This window comes from Anarhichas minor, unplaced genomic scaffold, assembly GCF_050575085.1.
Source record: "Anarhichas minor isolate MPS153535 unplaced genomic scaffold, ASM5057508v1 ptg000011l, whole genome shotgun sequence".
Classification (NCBI taxonomy): Eukaryota; Metazoa; Chordata; class Actinopteri; order Perciformes; family Anarhichadidae; genus Anarhichas; species Anarhichas minor.
In genome coordinates, this window is record NW_027466457.1 from 9,669,825 (window position 1) to 9,688,888 (window position 19,064).

Consider the following 19,064-nt stretch of genomic DNA (forward strand, 5'->3'; position numbering starts at 1 on the left):
CGAAGGTAAAATGGGTCATTTGTAGGGTACAGATGGAGGTTAAAGTCCTCATAATGAGTGACAGCTAGTTTAAATATAGAACTATAGCTCCCTCCTGTGGTCACTCTGCAGCTGCAACATTAGTAGTATTTTACAGTAACGTTGTACACAGTATTTATGGTAGTGGAGACCTCGTCTTTACCCGAGCTCAATTTCACAGAGCCCGAATAAGACCTCGGCTTGTATTTGTCATACATACATAAACACAACATACAATTTGTCCCTGACATGTTTTTAATATGCTGTACAAGGAAGGGGGGGATTATCTATCTATATGTCCTAGTAACCATGAGATTAACTGGTTTGGGGCTCCTGGAGGCCAACAGTCCACTTTGCTCAGTTGGCAGTCCAGCATTGTTTGGGTTAGTAATAAATATATATTAAAACATGATTGTTGGTTTAAAACTCTCAAACGAGCCATCCAGGAGTTATACATGTTAATAAAATGCCCATAAATTGATTTCGGTTCAGATTCTTCGCAGGCTTTTTAGGCCGTGAACCTAAAAGTTGTTTTTCATCAGAGCATTGGTTAAAGTATGCTGTCTGTTCTACTAAAACTAAACTGTAGTAAACGCAGATCTCCATATTTATAAGAAGCTGCGTGTGTGTTTTGGAAACACATGGAAAGTTTAAATACCAACGTCAGAGTTTCTCCTCCTCGTGCCGCCTCTGACCAATCAGAGAGCAGACAGCGGGACTTGACCCAGCCCTTCTTCTGCAGTGGAGCGCTTGTCGGTGCCACGGGTAAAATTTCGATACCGAAAGTGTCTCACGGGCACGTACGCCGCTGAAATGGCTGCCGCGGCTACAGAAGAAGCGACCGCGCTGAGCGTTGAGAACGACGCGCCGCCCGTAGAGACAAACGAGGGGAAAGACGAGGGCCGCACCGAACCGGAAACGGTGGAACCGGGCGGTAGCGTAGAGCCGAAGGTGGAAGCGGTGGACGCGGAGGCCGGCGAAGAGAAGAAGCCCGCTGGTGCGGCAGACAAGGCCTCGAGCGAGGCGGCGACAGACGACGGCGCTGTGCCGCTGAACCAGGAGGCGACCGCCGCTCCCGAAGAACCGGAGCGAAAGATGGAGATATTACAGGAAATGCCGGGAGAAGGAAACAACGGACCTGCCGTCGATAACGCATTGAAAGAAGCGAAGGAGGAACCGGGAGAGGGCAGCCGGTGCTCGGGGATAAACTGCGAAAAGAGCAAAACAGTTAGTGAAGATGCTGAGAAAGCCAGCGGCGGGGGCGGGGAGCTGGGCGACAAGAGGCGGCCGAGCGTGGAGATCTCCTCCTCGAATGGTGAGCCGCTGAGCCGCATGGACTCGGAGGACAGGTGGGTCGATGAAGTGACCGCTTATTGTTGATCAGTGGAGGGATCAATGTAACAGTTGGGCACGATAGCAACGTTTGTTATTACATCCCCGTCTTTGCACGAGCACGCGATAACAATTGGCTAATTAGTGACCTAATAAGGACACACTTCAGTATGTTACTAACCAAAAAATGTTCGTTAATCAAATCAAAATACTTAATTAAAAAAATCTTCTCCTTCTCCCTCATTGGACGATCCAGAGTCTCTGTATTTGCAATTATACAAACGTGTATGTATGTATGTGTATATATATATATATATATATATATATATATATATATATATATATATATATATATATATATATATATATATATATATATATATATATATATATATATATATAGATATATATATATATATATATATATATATATATATATATATATATATATATATATATATATATAGTATATATTATATTTCAAAACTTTGTCTGCTGGATGCAAGCTGTTCCCAACTTCACTGAAAAGTACATTTATCGAAATGTGAGTCTACTGATCCAATTACTGAAACTGCAGCCCAAATATTGGACTACAAATGATGACAAGTAATAGTGACTTATTGAATGAGTGATGCATATGAGCCCCTTTGTGACGTTGACAGCACAGTAAGATGATAAACTAGTCCTAGGCGAATACAACAATATAATTGATTTGACATGATGATGGAAGTGGGATGCATGGATAATCAGCTGCAGCCTGAAGGCTTCAACGCATAGTAACTATTTAATGTGCCTTGAAATATCTGCACCTGTTCTTCACGGCTCTGCAAAGCCTGATTTGAGCTGTGAAGATGCTCTCGATGGCCTCATCGCCCATGTTTTATATCCTTCTCCTTCATCTCACTCTCTCTCTCTACAACACCCCCCCCCTCTCCTCCCTCAGTATCAGCAGCACCCTGATGGAGATGGAGAGCACGGTGTCGAGTGGTCACTCCACCCCCGCTATGATGAACGGACAGAGCAGTGTCGGCTCCTCCGGGGCGAAGACGGTGGCTTACTCCTGCTGCTGGGACCTCTGTCCGCAGTGCTTCAACTCCAGTCCTGATCTGGCCGAGCACATCAGAGGCATCCACGTGGATGGACAGAGAGGAGGGGTCGGTAGAAACAAACTCCATGTTCATCTCCTTTTTGTTTCTGTCTGACAGGTAGCCAAAGATAGGTAGACAAGACAGAGACGAACGATTCGCTGCAAAGGCAACATTTGAGTATTAAAGAGTTTGTTCAAAGGTATTGAAAGTACTTTCTACTTGGACCTCCTCCACCTGGAGTGTGCAGTCAAGAAAGTCGAGGACGGATATAATTAAAGAAATCTCAATCTGTCTGTCTGCCCAGTAACCCGTCTCACAGCTAACCAAGCCTACTGTTCTCCTCTCCTCATGTCCGTCTCTCACCTCCCTCAGGTGTTTGTGTGTCTATGGAAGGGATGTAAAGTGTACAACACGCCGTCCACCAGTCAGAGTTGGCTCCAGAGACACATGCTGACCCACAGTGGAGACAAGCCCTTCAAGGTAAATCAAATGCCGTGCACATTTTTCCCTTTCATGTGTGTGTGTGTGTTGGTGTGGAATGCAGTACCTATTCTGCCACGCCATTAACTAAAACAAAACGTGTTAGTAGTGTTTCCAAAATAAGCCGTTGTCTTGTCCTGTTCTGGGGCAAATACACCACATGTGCTGCGTTTTTGTGCTCTGCTGCAGTGTGTCGTTGGTGGCTGCAACGCCAGCTTTGCTTCCCAAGGAGGGTTGGCTCGCCATGTGCCGAGTCACTTCAGCCAGCAGAGCTCCTCCAAAATGTCCAGCCAGGCCAAACTCAAGGAAGAGTCGCCCTCCAAGGCCGGACTCAACAAGAGGAAGAAACTCAAGAACAAACGCAGGTGCTCCCTACGTACGTACCTCACAGCCACTCAAGCTAACCTCATTTCAAAGTGTTTCTCGTCGTGATTACAAGCTGAACACGTTTTGTAGCTACTGCCATGTTTGTTGTTCAGCTTCTAACCTCCTTTTTTTTTTTTTTGGAGAAGCTAGAGCTGGACAGCTCGCACATAAACTGGTACAGACGCTTCTGCCAGCTAGGCAGATTCTCCCCGTGGCCGTGTTCTGCATTTCAGAGCTGTTTTTTAGTCCATTCGCATAGTTTCTCTCAGCCAATGCTTTCACGCTCACGTTGATACTGATACTGAACGTGTTGCCTCAGATGGCCGGTGTCTGCATTATTCAAACTGTCCTTTCTTTCTACTTGTACACCTCTTCTTGTCCCGGGATCCAAGCAATCACAGTTTTTACTGTCTGAATGTGTGTGAAGTGAGATTATAATCGTACATTACATACAAATAGCATGTTGCAGTTTCCCGCATATCTCCAATTACTGTGAATTTTACAATTTTAGTTGAAGGTTGATATGGTCATTAGGAGACCACACCAGTGGTTTTGCATATTTCAGTCCATCAGTAACAACATACTTGAAGCATCACGTTTAGATTGATTTCCTCCTGGATAGCCTTTAGCTACATTCATTCAACAAAGTCAGCATCAACTATGAAGCCGATGTTTGGGATATTATTCATCCTTCTAAATGCATTTTCTTATTAGTTGAGATGTCACGCTGTCCGAGTCTCCTTAGCACTGAATATGTGCAGTGAAGCACTAAACCACAGGAATGTCACCACCACATGTGTTGTACCTATTTCTTCAACACCTTTTTGGTCTTTGTCGCCGCAAAGCAACATTTAAAAATCAGAAAGGAATGACATGTTTGATTCATGAGATGGTTCTGATGTAGTTATGGTTATCAAGTCATTCTACATGGGATCACAGTGGGAACCCTGATGTTACGTTAGTTTTGACTCTGCTCTCTGCTGTCGTCCTCCTGCAGCGAGGCCCCACGACTTCTTTGACGCCCAAACCATGGACGCTATTCGCCACAGGGCCATCTGCCTTAACCTGGCCACCCACATCGAAAGTGTGGGCAACGGCCACAGTGTGGTGTTCAACAGCACGGTGAGTCCGTGTGCAGCTTCACTACTTTAGTGTGGATGGCCTCCGGCTGCCTGTTTGTTTCAATCGCTTCAAATACAGCAAGTAGCTGAGGGACTTCAGAGATGAGGGTTGAAGGATGCGTTCTCTTTTATTTTTTTTATTTTATTTTTTTTATGGTAGAAAAAGCCAGATGAATCTGTGCAGAATGTTGGCAAAAATATGAATGATGCTCTGGTGAAGGTGAACTGTAATGCAGAAACAGAGTTTAACCAAAGACATCAAAATATGAAAACTGCTTATTTTAGATTCACCAGACATTTGACTTGTGATACTGATCAATACCATTTTTATTCATTGAGTTTAAGGCTACTTCTAGTTAGAAAGCTCAAACGGTTGACTTTTAATTGTATTGAAATCTTACATTTAAAAACTCCACCTCACAGAGGCTCAACATATCCTGAAACAATGAGCATTCTGTTTATAAGTGACATCTTTATGTATTCAAGGGTCAATGAGTTGTGTGCATAATATGGTGGCAGTGGGGTCAGTATTCCTGTGCTCCATAAACACCGACGTAACGCTGATATTCAGCAGACAAAACAAAGCATCTATTGAGACATTGTTAAAGACGTATGAAGCTTATTGTTGGTGCTTACCGTGTTTGTGTTTATTTTAATCCGTTGTATGTATAGTAAAAAGAAAACCTGCCTCATCATTTAGCATGAGATTGTTTTCACAATATTTTTTTTTTTAAATGTCTTTTATCTTCTGTTGTTTCATTATCAGACAGCAGGGGGCGTGATAGAATCACTGTTTGAAGACACTGCAGCTTTTCTGTGAGTGCACTTGAAGTGAACCTTGAGAGTCGCCCTCGAGGCTCGATGTTGTTTTCCTGTGAATCGCGCTTCACAGGAAAGACAATGGGACAGTTTCTGTGTACGGTGCTCGGTCCATTCTGAGCCTGGTGCGTGATGCATCATTAATGAGCTCTAAAATGCCTTTGCACCTTTTTTCTGTTGAGGGAACATATGAGCTCTTTTTTTTCTCCGGTGAAAGATTCTACTTTTCTCACTGACGGCGGCTTCAAAGAGAGGAGGAGTCATTGAGGGAGGTTAACCGCGATGGCATCTCGGTGAGAATGGCAGATTATTGTTGAAAGACTGCTTTTCCCGGGCAGTTCCACTAGGGAGCGCTCTATCCCCTGTTCAAGACCCCCACGTTACAGGACGGTGGAAAGATGAACGGGACGTCCTCCGGTTTCTCAGCACCGTCTCTCATATTCGTACAGAAACGTTCTCTTAGTCGGAGACAATTCATCTCTTTCCACTGGGAAAGAGCAGACATGTTGCCTGTGTTGTCTGCTTCTACCAACTGTAGAGTAAATTAGGTCATTTAGTTTGTTTTCCCCCCCAGTGAGTTACCGCATATATAAATGATGCATTTAATGTGCAGCGCTATGATAGCGTGCTACCACCAGCTCACACAGCTGAAACAGTTAGTGTGCTCAGAATCATTTTCTCCTCTGAAAACAGCTCCTAGAGCACCACACGTGTGATTTGAGCCACCGACTCTGCATCTGAAGACACAAACATGCACACAGAGGTGGGATGGCAGTTTACAGGTAATCAAGTTAAAGGATATTTTCTGATATCAATATACATCACAATATGGCAAATGTGTACAAAATCACGTAATGCAGCAAAGAACAGGAATCCACTGTTACATGAGACGCATTTCTTCATTTGTCGGATTTTAAGTACAGCTTGCTTGTGGAATCATACATTTCTACAAAATCAATTAGCAGAAAAACAAAACGCCATACCAGAAGAAGATCCTATTGTCACAATGAAGTCAGTAAACGATAGTTTATTATTGATAATGAAGCTCCTGTAGTTTTGACTTTACTCAAAGACAGACTATCGAGATCACAGACTGTATTCTGGAATCTTATTTATTGTAATAAAATTGGAAATGTGTAAATAGGTTGCAGGTAATGCGGGTGTCTCTAATGCATGCAAACAGAATACCATGAAGCCACTTCATGCATCTCTTTCCCATTAAAAAGAGATTTCCACCCCAAATAATTCAAGCAATTTCTGAAAATGTGCCGTTTTAGGCGAACTCGCTGTCGATGCTTCTGTTCCTTTTTAAAGTGTAATTAGAGTGTTGACACCGGTGCTCTCCTCACTCCCGTGTTCAGCTCAGTCAACTCTTTTCTGCTTCGCTCTGCTCCCTGCAAACCTCAACTGCTCACCAGCAGCCAAGAATTTTAAAAGAAAAGCTTTGAGGAAAAAAAAAAAAAAAAAAAAGAGCGAGTGAAGATAAAGCTTGGGAAGAGGTTAAGAGAGGTAACCACATATTTGGACACAGACTGAGAGGGAGGAAGAGCCAGCCAGGGGAGGGGGAGAGAGGACCAGGAAAAGGGGGTTAAGTGGAGTTCAGGGTCATGGAATCGGAAGGAGATCTGGCCAGTTGGGCATACATTCTCCTTTTCTCTGGTCCCGGGAGGATTGTGGTGGAGAAGGACTGCGGCGCTGCGTCAGACCCCGGGCCCCAGCGGACCCTCCCTGGCCTGGGGAGATGGAGTAGAGCTGTGGGGGTTCTGTGGAGTTTGGCCAGTGGGCCTGCTGACATGCCAGAGCAGCTCAGCCGTGTTTATGATGGGATATTTTTGTTATTGCGCCAATCTGCGTCATCCACAGCTTGACCCCCTGAAACTAGACAGGCACCCGCTTTTAGCAGGCCGGCCCTCCCCCGGCTTTCGGTCCTGCAGTTTTCACTGGCTCGCTTCGGAGCCTCACTAATGTTCACTCCCTATTCTCCCCCGGCTCTTTCCTCCCTCCCTCTCTCGGGTCTATAGAGGATAAAGATCTGTCCCTTAAAGCACCAACTGCCATCATCAAACCACTCGGCTCACAAATCACTTCATGCTGCTTAAACACAAGCCCCCTTCTTAATCTTCAGGCCCGGTCATGGCCTGTTCAGGTGTAGCCTGAGCTTGTGATCATTAACCTGGTGCTGTGAGTAGCCCGGGGGCACGCACGGGTTAAAAGCTCTGCATTTTTAATTAAAAGGGCAGTGAAGCAGCTGCTGGTGCACGGAGTCTTAGCCCTGAGACGTGTACTGTAGGGCCCGTTGCAGCCAGCACAGGATTCAGGACGGTGCTGCAGAGAGGCTCTGTTGTTGACTCTGAGAAGTTAACCCACGTGTTGGTCCACCGTGGAGCAGCAGCAGCAGCCAGCAGATGAAGGCAGAGGCCGATAAGCAAGAGCAAAACGACGATGTTCACGTATGAGGTGAGACTAAAGCTCTGAGAAGCTGGAAAGGAGTTTTTATTTCTTTTTAAAGATTGACTTGGAAAAGTCAAAGACGGGTCTCTTTTTGCAGTTAATGAACATAAAATATCAAATGCAGTGAATTACATCAAGTAGAATACACTATAAATATACTACAGTACTTGTGTATATATACAGTTAAACAACACAACACACATTTAAAAGAGTCAATAAAAATACTGTAAAAGATCTTTGTGTATTTACATATGAGATTCTATTTATAATGACATATTGAAGATTTGAGATCATTGTAGAACTGCGACTATAATAACTTTTGTGATTCTTCATCTGGCGTAGTGGGCTCAGGAGACATTGGAAGGTAAGGCAGCACACTAAGTGGAGATTTACAGAAGTTTTGTTTGTGAACATAAAATCTATCAAATTCATTAAAAAAGAAAATTGAGAATGCACTGAAAATAGTTATGCTGGAGAGATAATTATATAATTTGAAGTTCAAGAGGTGAGTTGAGATGAACATTTGAGTAAGCTGATTAGAAACCCGGTTTCCCGTATACATGGCAGAGAAACTCTACCGGTTACTTAATTGCATGTAACGATGCAGAAATCACCACAAACTGTGGTACCCACATTTCTTTTTATATGTTTAGATTTCACATCAACACTAAATATTTCCTACAAAAAGTATTGATCAAAGTATAATGTGTGAGTTGTGTCAGACAGCAGCTTATCAAAATGAAACCACCTCCTCACGCAGCATGGGAGGAGGGTATTCTCTAACATACTAGTTTAGAAAGTACAGAAGAGACAAATAACATGAACAATCCCCAGCAGGACAAAGGGAAAGAGAGGCGATAGGACGAGAGTGATTCTAGGCCTGTGTCTCCTCTCCGTGCAGCCTCGTCCCCTCCGTCCTCAAACCCGTTTCCATCAATGCCGCAGCCGTTTCCCAGAAATAATTTCAGACATTTATGTGCGTAAGCGAAGTTCTTCACACGTGAGCTCATATCCTAAAAATAGACATTCCTGACACAAAAATGAGCCAATTGACGCAAAAGGTTGCGTCTCTGGCTATTTTTGACGCTCCTGGTTATTTGTCCAGCTTTACTTTCCCCCCTTCTGACAATATGTCTGTGAATTCCAGACCAGTCTTACTGTAAACCAACACAGCATGACAGATGAAACTGTTCTGCACGAAGAGGGCCGACTATTTAGGAAATCGGGTATTGTCTCAACTTTCACAAGAAGAAAGACTTTGATATTCGTGGCTGTTTTAAGTAGTCAAACCAGGGAACCGATAAAATGAACACAACTTATAAAGTTACTGAAGCAAATGTTAGACGGTGGCCGGTCACCAGAAGCATTCCTGTCCAAAGCGATAAAGCGTCTGCTGTCGGCACCAGAGACTTGTTTTCGGCGATAACTGCTCCCTGTGTTGCCCGTGTCTACCGTCTTTGCTCGATGTTAGCCGCGATAAGCAGTTCTCAGTGAGGTCCGGCTGCTTCGGATTTAAATTTCTCGGTCTTGCACTGTGTTGCAGGGGAGTGTGAGATAGACCCCGTTGAAAATAGAAACCTCACTGAGCTCTTGCATGCATTATTAAGAGTGCTCACATTGCTTATTAGTGTAATGATCAGCCACTGTATCACTCTGCGAGATGTTTGAAGCGTGTAGCCTCATTATTCGACAGAGAGAAGGTGGGGGGGGGGGGGGGGGCAGCATATCTTTGAAGCCCGTTCTCAACAGACGAGGGAGAATGCTGCAACAGCAGCCAAACCCAACACATTTATGCTAATCTGACGCTTGTAAACTGTCTTTGGGATTAACCATAAAATGTAGGTTAAATGATACGTCTGTGTCTGTTTCTGCTGGTTACTTTCCATTGGTGGAGCTGGTTAGAGGTTACTCGGCCAACAGCACGGCGGAGACGCGCTGACGGCACGAGGACGGGAGTAGTCTTTCTCTTTGGCTCTGAGCGCTCGCTGTGTCTTTTTATTGCTCAGCTTGTGTTTCTGCTTGATTGTCTCCGTGCAGGTGGTGGCCAAAAGGAAAGAGGGGTCCGGCAAGGTGAAGGTCCTCCTACATTGGACACCTGAGGACATGTGAGTGAAACTTCCCCTGCACTATCCTTCCATCTGCGTAGACATTCACCACAGATGGAATTTTAACAATCGAGAGAATAGACACATGGAAATTACAAAATAATCATAATGATAAAACGCAAGAGAGCTGTTTACTGTCAAAGCACTATTTCTGACCGTGATGTACGTTACAGATTTGGTCAAATATTGTAGTAGATATTTGGGGATGCACTGATTCAATATATTTTCGCACAAGTACCTTCATTTGAATACTTGCCGACACCAAGTACTGACATGAGTACATAATGATACCCTGACATTTCTAACTACAGTTTTGAAAGAATGTTTTATTTTCATTCCTAACACTCTGACTGTAACAAATTAAATAAACATGTCATTGTGTTTTCCTGATGCAAGCTGAGCATAACTCTTTTTAGTACGGCTGTTAATAATGAATGCTTTAACCCTGCTATCAGTTAAACAATTACAAGATGTTAAAAATATTTTGAAAAACAGTTGCTCGGAGGAGCGGCACGTCGCTCAAAGTTGGCGATAAATGATTAGGCTCAACTGACGAGTGGTTGACGTCAGGTTGCCGTAGCGGTATCGGGTGCAGATATCTGAGTACTTTTACGAGTACGAATACACGAGCGCGATACTGGACCTGGTACTGGTTCTAAAGAATAGAACGGTGTGCACTGCGTCCTGGTTGCTCTTGTAGTCAATTTGCAAGATGACCCAACTACCTGCCCACGTTATTCATTGTAGCTTTATTCCTCCTGGGGAACTGGTGAAGGTAGAGTTTGAATACTGTTCTGTGTATATGGAGGTAAAGGCATATGTGTCCATAAACACGTTGAGATTTGTAGATAACCTTTTTAAAAAGTCCCCGATCTATAAACGGGCAACTCAACAGCACATTTTCAAATCTCATGCACATTGCTCACCATGTAAAGTCTGAGCCTGTCACACAAACATTTCCTTTTTGAGCAGCAGGGGTCGCACGCATGTACAAGTGAACATCAACACTGTGTACGCATCTCTCCCTGATAGTTTTACGAGTCTCTTTTCCAAGGGCCAACACGGTGGCCTTCCTCTACGTCAGGGCTTGCTGTAAATCTACACAACCAGTGTCAGGATTCCAGGTCCCCTTATAGTCCACTATAGCAGCTCATCTTCTCCTCACCAGCCATGATCATCAGCCAGCATCCTCACTCGCTGTTATGATCTGTCTTGGATCAGCACCCAAAATTACTTGATTTTGTTCTTTTTGTTTTTTTCTGTGGCTCCCCAACACGTTGTTAGATGAATTCCCTGTTTAAGGGAAGGTGAACCTTGGCACCACTTAAGCCCCGTGAGCAATTTGGCAGAAGAGCGGGCAGGTTGTAAATGTGCTTATGAAATGGATCCGTCTCATGGAGAGAGAGAGGGAGAGAGAGAGAGAGAGAGAGAGAGAGAGAGAGAGAGAGAGAGAGAGAGAGAGAGAGAGAGAGAGAGAGAGAGAGAGAGAGAGAGAGAGAGAGAGAGAGAGAGAGAGAGAGAGAGAGAGAGAGAGAGAGAGAGAGAGAGAGAGAGAGAGAGAGAGAGAGAGAGAGAGAGAGAGAGAGATTCACAGAACGCTGGAACGTTCAGCAGGGTTCCTGCTCAGGGGAAGCTCCCACCACACGTCCCACACTCTCATTAAAGAGTGTGAGCAGAGAGAGGAAGAATGAGAGAAAAGAAGGTGAAGGAGTTGGAAGATGAGAAGAAGTAAGCAGAAAGGGAAAAGAGGTGAATAACGGGAGGAGGAGGAGGAGGAAAAGAGAACAAGGTTAAAGGAGACAAAGAAGAGGATGGACAACAAAGAGAAAAATGGATTAGGTGAAGATGGCAGCGGGCAGAGAAACCCAGATGATGCATCGTGAAGTAGATCGCAGCTGACAGCTTCCGATGAACATACTGCAGCTAAACCCTTGTTCTCTCTGTCTTTTCCCATCCTTCCCTTTCCCCCTCTCTGATCCACCTCTGCTATCGCCTCCTCGCCCGAGTGTGGGAGTTTAATCTTGTGCATTGAGAAATAATGAGAGAAGGGGGGGGGGGGGAGAAAGATGAACTTTGGTGATCAGGAAAGACTCCTCAGATTAATTCCAAAGGGAGAGACGTAGATGGAGATTGATACCGAGACTCAAAAGACAGTTAGAGGCAGAAGGTGAGAAACGAGTTGGAAGAAATTGGTTGTGGGAGAGAGAGAAATGAAAGGCAGAAAGAAAACAGAGAGTGAGTGATGGGGAGTAAACGAGAGTGAGATGCTTTTTTTTTTTTTTTTTTCTCGTCCATGCAGGAGAAATCTGCGATGATTCTTGTTGCTCTGAAGCAAGAGAGTAAACTGTTGTGAGACGGGGAGGGTTGGCAGTGAGTGTCAGTTTGGCCAAGTTAATATTTAGTCTTTGGCTCGGTGTAATGCCTTCGTACCTGACGGGCAATTCAGTGGTCATTTAGTCAGCCATCAAGTGTCATCACCCTAAACACCAAGGGCAACATCAAGTGCTGTAGTGTGTGTGTGTGTGTCATTGAGTCATTGATTAGCCGGGTGAATGTGGGAGGTCATGTTTATTAATGTTGGAGCAAACCATTCACATTCTGATCGTCAATCATTAACTCCATTTGGATTAATGAGTGACTGATGAACATGAACCACCAGCGCTCAGGAGGAAGAGGGGGTGGGCGGGCTGAGAGAGGAAGAGAACCATCACTGATCTCTGATGGACGGGTGAAGGTTTCCCCGGCTGTTGAATGCCGCCGAATAACAAATACACAGTCGGTGACGGTGACGCCTCGAGCCACTGGAGGCATGCTGGCACATCCTCTCTGTACAAGCTACACGGGGCTTATCATACATGGGTTTAACTCCTAAACCTTTGTTAGCTAGTGTGTGATGTTATCATTGTCTGGTCACTGCGTAAACACAAACAAGGCAATGAAAAATGCATCAAATTCCATTATATGACTTTTATCTATCATGTGTATTTATAATATAAACCTCCCCGACTCCCTAGGGTGAAGAAACATCCTGGGAACTTCGTCACATCAAATTGGCGACACTAATTCAGCGTGCAGGATTGGGGCACAGATCAACAGAGATCAAGGATCTCTAAATACACTAATGGTCCATAAGCAGCGCCATTCAAGCTGTGACAAGGCTCTCGCTTCTTTCTGCATATCTTTGATCAGGGAGGTAACTGTGGGACATGAATGACTGAGTGTCATTTTGTTCTGCACCATAAACAGTTGCATATCTGGTCTATAGTATGAGAATATAATAAACAAAACTGCTCTTTGATGCTTTACTACAGTTTATAAGTGTAGTAAAGTTTACAATGAAACGTGTGTTGACCAAATTTATTGACCCATAATCTAGTAAACTGATTTGTAAGTGACTCTGAAAAATATAACTTTCCATGAAATGTGTCTGAGTGTATATAGAGGAAGATCTTAAGTATCCAGCTCTACCTTTTATTATTAAAGACTACTATAATACTCTGGTTGCTTGGTTAAAGTAAATACGACAATCTACTTCCTGTTTACACCGGCAACCGCATGCCCAGCGTACGTGAATAGTCACGTGATGCTTGTTTTCAGGCTTGCTGGTGTGGATGGAAATGGAATCGTTTCACAAACGATGGTGAACCGCCCGTGTGGACGGAGATGGTGTTAAGTGTGGGTGGAGCCTAAGCCTGCTCTCTTCTGATGATGCAGTTTATTAGGACATTGAACTTCCTTCCTGCTGTTCCATATAAAGTTGAGTGCGTTAGCGACATACACTTTGCTGCTTTGTTATGAACTTACTACTCCTTTCGACACGGGGATCTTCAAGGCCTGGAGTCAACCATCAATCCAGACTGGAGGGCTGGGCTTCAGCCCCCCCCAGTAGCTCTCCCCACAGAGGCCTCACTCACAATATACATTTCTATCTCATAAAGAAGCAAGCCAAGTAACGGCCTCCTCTGGAAAATGCAGTAAATCCATTTGTCTTTATTTGGCTTGGTGTGACTGAGTCTTTGGGTGGAGATGTCTTTGAAAAGTGCATTTGGGGGCGGGATATGAACACACGGTGTGTATACGTGTGTGTGCGTGACATGCCCTCCTGTGTGCCTCACATCCATCAGAATATAATAACTCATCAGTACCACGGCACACTCGCTCTGGCATGTTTACGGTGAGTTTACGGCAAGTGAGCGTGCTCGCACACAAACACACGAGTGTTTACTGCATATATATATATATATATATATAAATATATATATATATATATATATATATATATATAAATATAAACACTCAGCGGGTCCTCGTCTGTCATCTGAGCTTTGGACAAGTCCTTTGTCTAGCGTCCTTTGCACAAGGACGCTAACCTTTCTTGTCTCGTCCCTGCCTCTACTCAACTTCCTCTTTCTTCCATTCCAAACATTAAAGGGGATCGAGACACTTTGAGCATGAATACAGAATAAAAACATGGAGAACCTAGTTAGTATATCTCATCATCTATTTTAGAAATGACATTACATTATTAAATGACCCCCAAAAAATACCTTTTCAATGCTTTTACCAACATTAAACCTATTTCTTTATCCCATTAGTGCTTATCCACACATAAAAGCAAGTTACTGCCATAAGGGGCTTTTGTACATTAACATGGGCCACTTCTCTTCTTTTTGTACCGTCAGTTCTCTATCACCTTTCCTCTCTTGTTCTCCATCTCTTACCTGCACCCAGTTGAGCTGACGGTGATGCATGTGAAGTGCAACCTGCACACCGTCCTCCTGAATGGGCTGACTAGGCATGTGAATGAGTGATTTGGCCGGGTGTGCTGCCTGCTTGCCTAACTGCCGCCTGCAGTGAGTGAGTGAGTGTGTGTGTGTGTGTGTGTGTGTGCGTGCGAGTATGTCTGCATCTCTGGGGGCTCCTGTGATGACGCACATGGTGACGGGGGGAATGTTGGGGGTGGAGACGGAGTGGGGGCTGGAGGAGGGAGGGGAGGCGCCGTCGACTAGCAAAGCTCTTTGTTTCTACTGCACCTCGACCGGCCATGCCAGTGCTCGCACACTCCCTTCTTTCACGGGGGGATCACGCTGCGTTTAGTACAGTAGGGTTCGGTGGAAAAATCAAGCTGTTCTGATTGTAAGGTGCACGGTATTTGTACTTCAAGCTACTTCCGTGTTGGATCATTTTAAATGCACAAAAACACACTCAAATGCACACAAGCACTGAAATACACACAGTCTTTCCCACATTTGATTTATAAGTGCACACAAGTAGAAGTTACTTGATAATTAACAACACGGGAGGAGAGTATGCTCCGTCCTCTGTGTGTGTGTGTGTGTGTGTGTGTGTGTGTGTGTGTGTGTGTTGGTCCCAGTGCTTCGGTCAAGGCCATGTTTCTTATGGAAACATACTCAGTGTTCAGAGGAAGGTGTTAACATGTGCGCTGGACTCAATGAGGCTCTTTGTGCGTCCATCTCACCCCTTTTCTCACTCCAACCCCCTTTTCTCTCCCTCTTTCTTGTTAGAACTTCATCCCTGACCACATGTCTTCTGTGTGTGTGTGTGTGTGTGTGTGTGTGTGTGTGTGTGTGTGTGTGTGTTGTCTTACAGACTACCTGACGTGTGGGTGAATGAAACGGAGCGATCTCAGCTGAAGTCTAAAGTGGTGCACTTATCCCAGTTACCACAGGACGCTGCCGTGCTGCTCGACCCAAACATCTACAGGTGAGTGTGTGACGACACCAGTGGCCTCACACACAGACACACACTGCTGCTGATCCGTTGTGTGTCAAGCCAAACGCATGTTACCCATGTGTAAATGTTATCTAATGCTCAGTAGGATTCGTTGTGTGAAGCATTTAAGTGTTTGAAAGTGCTTCCACTGCCCTCCACATCTGTGTGTGTGTGTGTGTGTGTGAGTGTGTCTCTGTGTGTGTGTGTGTGTGTGAGTGTGTGTGTGTGTGTGTGGTGGAATACTTTGTTCCACCAGGTGGCACCAACTCCTGATTTCAACAATTAGATTAAAAAGGCCAGTGCAGAGAAAATACTTTTTGTTTGTTTCTCTGTGTGCATGTGTGTGTGTGTTTGTGTGTGTGTGTGTGCGTTTGTGTGTATGTGTGTGTGTGTGATCAGAGAAACATTTTACACTGTACAACCTGATCAAGTAGGTCAGCTGCAGTTGCAAAACTTGATTTTCAGAAATCACAAAAACAAAATAGAAATAATGACAGTTACAGATTTTAAACCAGGAAAAATGAATATCTTGCTTTCATGCAAAATGCCGATATTTTTTCAAGTGCATGACGTTCCTCTAAACATTAACTATGATGTCCTTTGAATCCTGTGCAGACTCGGTTCACTCATCACCGAGACGAACAAAAACAAGGTTAGCTTTTATGACGCACCATAAAAGGCTGAGAATGAATCCTGAAAGAGGAACAATGTGCCTAAAATAACAAGAGTGGTCATCTTACCGGAGATATATGGCTCACCGGTGCGCTGATCGGCACGCGGGCCGGCTGATTTTAATTAGACCTGAAGGCTCAGTAACTGCAGGGGCTGCCGCCGGACTCTGGTTTCATAGTTGAATATAACCGTCAGCACGCAGCCAGTTTATGTCAAGGTTGTCCTAATGCATGAAATCCCCAAACAAATGAGGTGGTTGGTGCCTGTGGCAGTAAACACAGCAGTGTGTTTGAACCCCTCTCCATGTGGATGGGGTGGCAGCGAGAGACTGACATAGTGGCAGTCTAGGATTATATTATTTCAACAACGTTTCCATGTTGACATTCTTGCACTTTGTCACAAGTCCTGCTGGACTTAAATCATCTCTTCACACACCGTCACATTGCGAGATGTTCTTTTGCACACAGCGGCCTCACAAACTCTTCCTGTCTTTTCAGAGCACTTCCTCAAAAGCGGCTGAAGCGCAGGTAAGCTGAAACAGTTCATCATAGATATAGATCAAAATATACAATGATTTACATTTAAATCTCTATTTAGATATCCACACACACACACACACAGTACAGTGGTGTGTGTTTGGCTGGAACACAGTCCTGTCGTAGCTCACAGCCAACAATTAGACTCAATTACAGTAAGTGCACAAGTTATTTGACCTGGTTATTGATGCCGACACGTTTACCAACAAACTTGCTGACACTGTATTGTGTCCTACTATACTGTATTGCCGCCCTAAATACCCAATACAAGTATATCGGAATAGAATGTGTGCAATGCAACTATTGTGTTTGCATATTTCATGCACACTAGTGCCGTCACTGGATGCACAGAAAGGGACGGCTGATGCATAAAATGCTGAGAGATTTTTTTCAACATCCGTGCACAGCTTTTGTAGTTCACAGTGACGTTGGTCTGTGTATGCAGACGACACAGAGCAGCAGCATGAGCCTTGCGTCACAGCTCAACTATCGTGCGTCTATACTGTCGTACCGCCCGCTTTAAATGGTGTATATTCTTTATGTTCTAATGGAGATCAAACAATGCCGATGCCTCGATGGTGTGGTACTAATCGTGCATCCGCAGTATCACTCGTGGCTCTGGCTCCACTGTGGTGAAGCATCGTGGTAGATGATTACTTATCGCCCACAGTGCCTTGCTTCCTGTGTACCGTGAAGCCAGTTAATTGGGAAACCGGCCAGTTTGGAGGCAGGACCCTCGGCATTCCCTTGTCTCGCTCAAAAACGAGGTCATCTTTGGCCGTTGTTCATTATTCCATTAATTGCCCTCAGTAGTTGAGTGCAGCTAAAGCTCTAAAACACACAGGGTTAGGGGTTGTGTCTACAAATGAAGCCAGCTCAATGTCTGAACATCCAGGATAACGCCTGTTTCTCCTACTGTAATCTCTCTCATGACACACTGAGAACAACTCATTCCCTCCCTCTCTGTGTCTTTCTCTCCTGTCTTTGTGCTCAGCCTGTAGGGAGTCATCTGAGGACTTGATACTTAAGGGGAAACGCTTGTTCGTAGGAGGTTTATCTGCATGGGATGGGACGCTCTTCATCCGTCTCTGAGCTGAGTGAAGCGGCGATAAAAGGAAATGAAACTGGGCTTTGCTGCAGATTTTTCCCTCTTCGGTTTTGTAAATCTGAACAACTGTTGAAGCCAAGCGCGGCGCCAAATGGGACTAACAATTTTTTTTAAATGTTGTGTTCATCAAAAATTCAAAAGTTCACCAAACTGAAAATATTCTTATTACCCAATGGTGTAAAAAAATGTTTTGTGTTACCATGTCAGAAAATACAGCATATTTTATAACTGTTTTTGTGTAAACTATTTATGCAGATTTGTAACTTATTTTTATACCATGAAGATGCTGTTATGTGGATTTTTGTGAAGGTTTTAAACGGAACCGTATTTACTGTGATAATCTATGTTAACTGTCACTTGTAGGCAGAATTTGACATTTCTAGTTGTAACTAAGCTGTACATGACAGAAGTCTATTTATACCTCCTGAAGGCAGTACTTTTACTCGTGTACATGACAATGAAGGGGGAGGTTGTGCCAGGCATAATCTTTCTCTCAAATGTGTAGACAGTCACCATATAAATAACTAACATTTCATCTCATACTCTTAAGTGTCAATCACAACTTCCTCTTCCCCAAGTAACATAAACTGTGCATATCATACATTTACGTTACTGATATTTAAGCACTTAAAAGTTATTGTTAAGAAAAGTGTGTTTTTTCTACTGTATGTGATGGAAATGGAATACTCTGTAATAAAAAGAGTGAAACAGATGTTGATGAATGCAAGTTATTTGTACAGATGATGAGCATGCAAGGTGTTGGAATGGCTGAAAGCAGCAATGCATCCATTGTTGTACTAATATGAGTTCCTTATGTGTGCGTTGGAGGTTTTTGGCCGGCTTACTTGGCGTCCATTAGCGGAGCAGCTTTGGGGAGCGTGCTGCGGAGGAGCTAATGACCGGGCCGGCAGGGCAGGACCCCTGCCGGCCTCAGCTGTTGGTGAACATGCCTGCAGAGAACACTTGAGTTCAGGGAGAGGTGCTCTACAGTATGGCTGAACTGCTCTTCACTGTCTCATGCACTTACACGCTCCCACATACAGAAGTCATGGGGAGGCTATAATGAGGCCTTCAGGTGTTCCATTATTTTCGTCAGGGAGAGCACTGGAAGTTTTTTTTGGCACTCTGTTGTTTTTTCTGCGCTTTGTTTTATGTCTTTCTCACATCGGCGATGGTCTGTGTCTCTTAAACTGTTTTCTGGCAAATTGATAAGAGACGAGTCCAAGATTAGCAGG

The 19,064-nt window shown here is 44.3% G+C and overlaps 1 protein-coding gene across 7 annotated transcripts; it reads left to right on the forward strand.

The window, feature by feature from the left end:
- The first annotated feature begins 747 nt into the window (after positions 1 to 747).
- LOC142947616 (zinc finger protein aebp2-like) lies at positions 748 to 18,541 on the forward strand. Of its 7 annotated transcripts, XM_076089300.1 has the most exons (9): positions 750 to 1,367; positions 2,294 to 2,504; positions 2,811 to 2,918; positions 3,108 to 3,294; positions 4,282 to 4,406; positions 9,713 to 9,780; positions 15,391 to 15,504; positions 16,683 to 16,712; positions 17,716 to 18,541. In XM_076089300.1, exons 1-9 carry the CDS (start codon positions 832 to 834, stop codon positions 17,720 to 17,722), a joined length of 1,386 nt encoding a protein of 461 aa, XP_075945415.1. In that variant the 5' UTR covers positions 750 to 831; the 3' UTR covers positions 17,723 to 18,541. The 7 variants fall into 7 exon arrangements, 5 of the variants coding, with proteins under 5 accessions (XP_075945419.1, XP_075945417.1, XP_075945416.1 ...); XR_012953384.1 differs by lacking the exons at positions 16,683 to 16,712; positions 17,716 to 18,541 and adding an exon at positions 7,460 to 7,681 and having other exon boundaries at positions 748 to 1,367; positions 15,391 to 15,460; XR_012953383.1 differs by lacking the exons at positions 15,391 to 15,504; positions 16,683 to 16,712; positions 17,716 to 18,541 and adding exons at positions 7,460 to 7,681; positions 8,018 to 8,039 and having other exon boundaries at positions 748 to 1,367.
- The last annotated feature ends 523 nt before the right edge of the window (positions 18,542 to 19,064 follow it).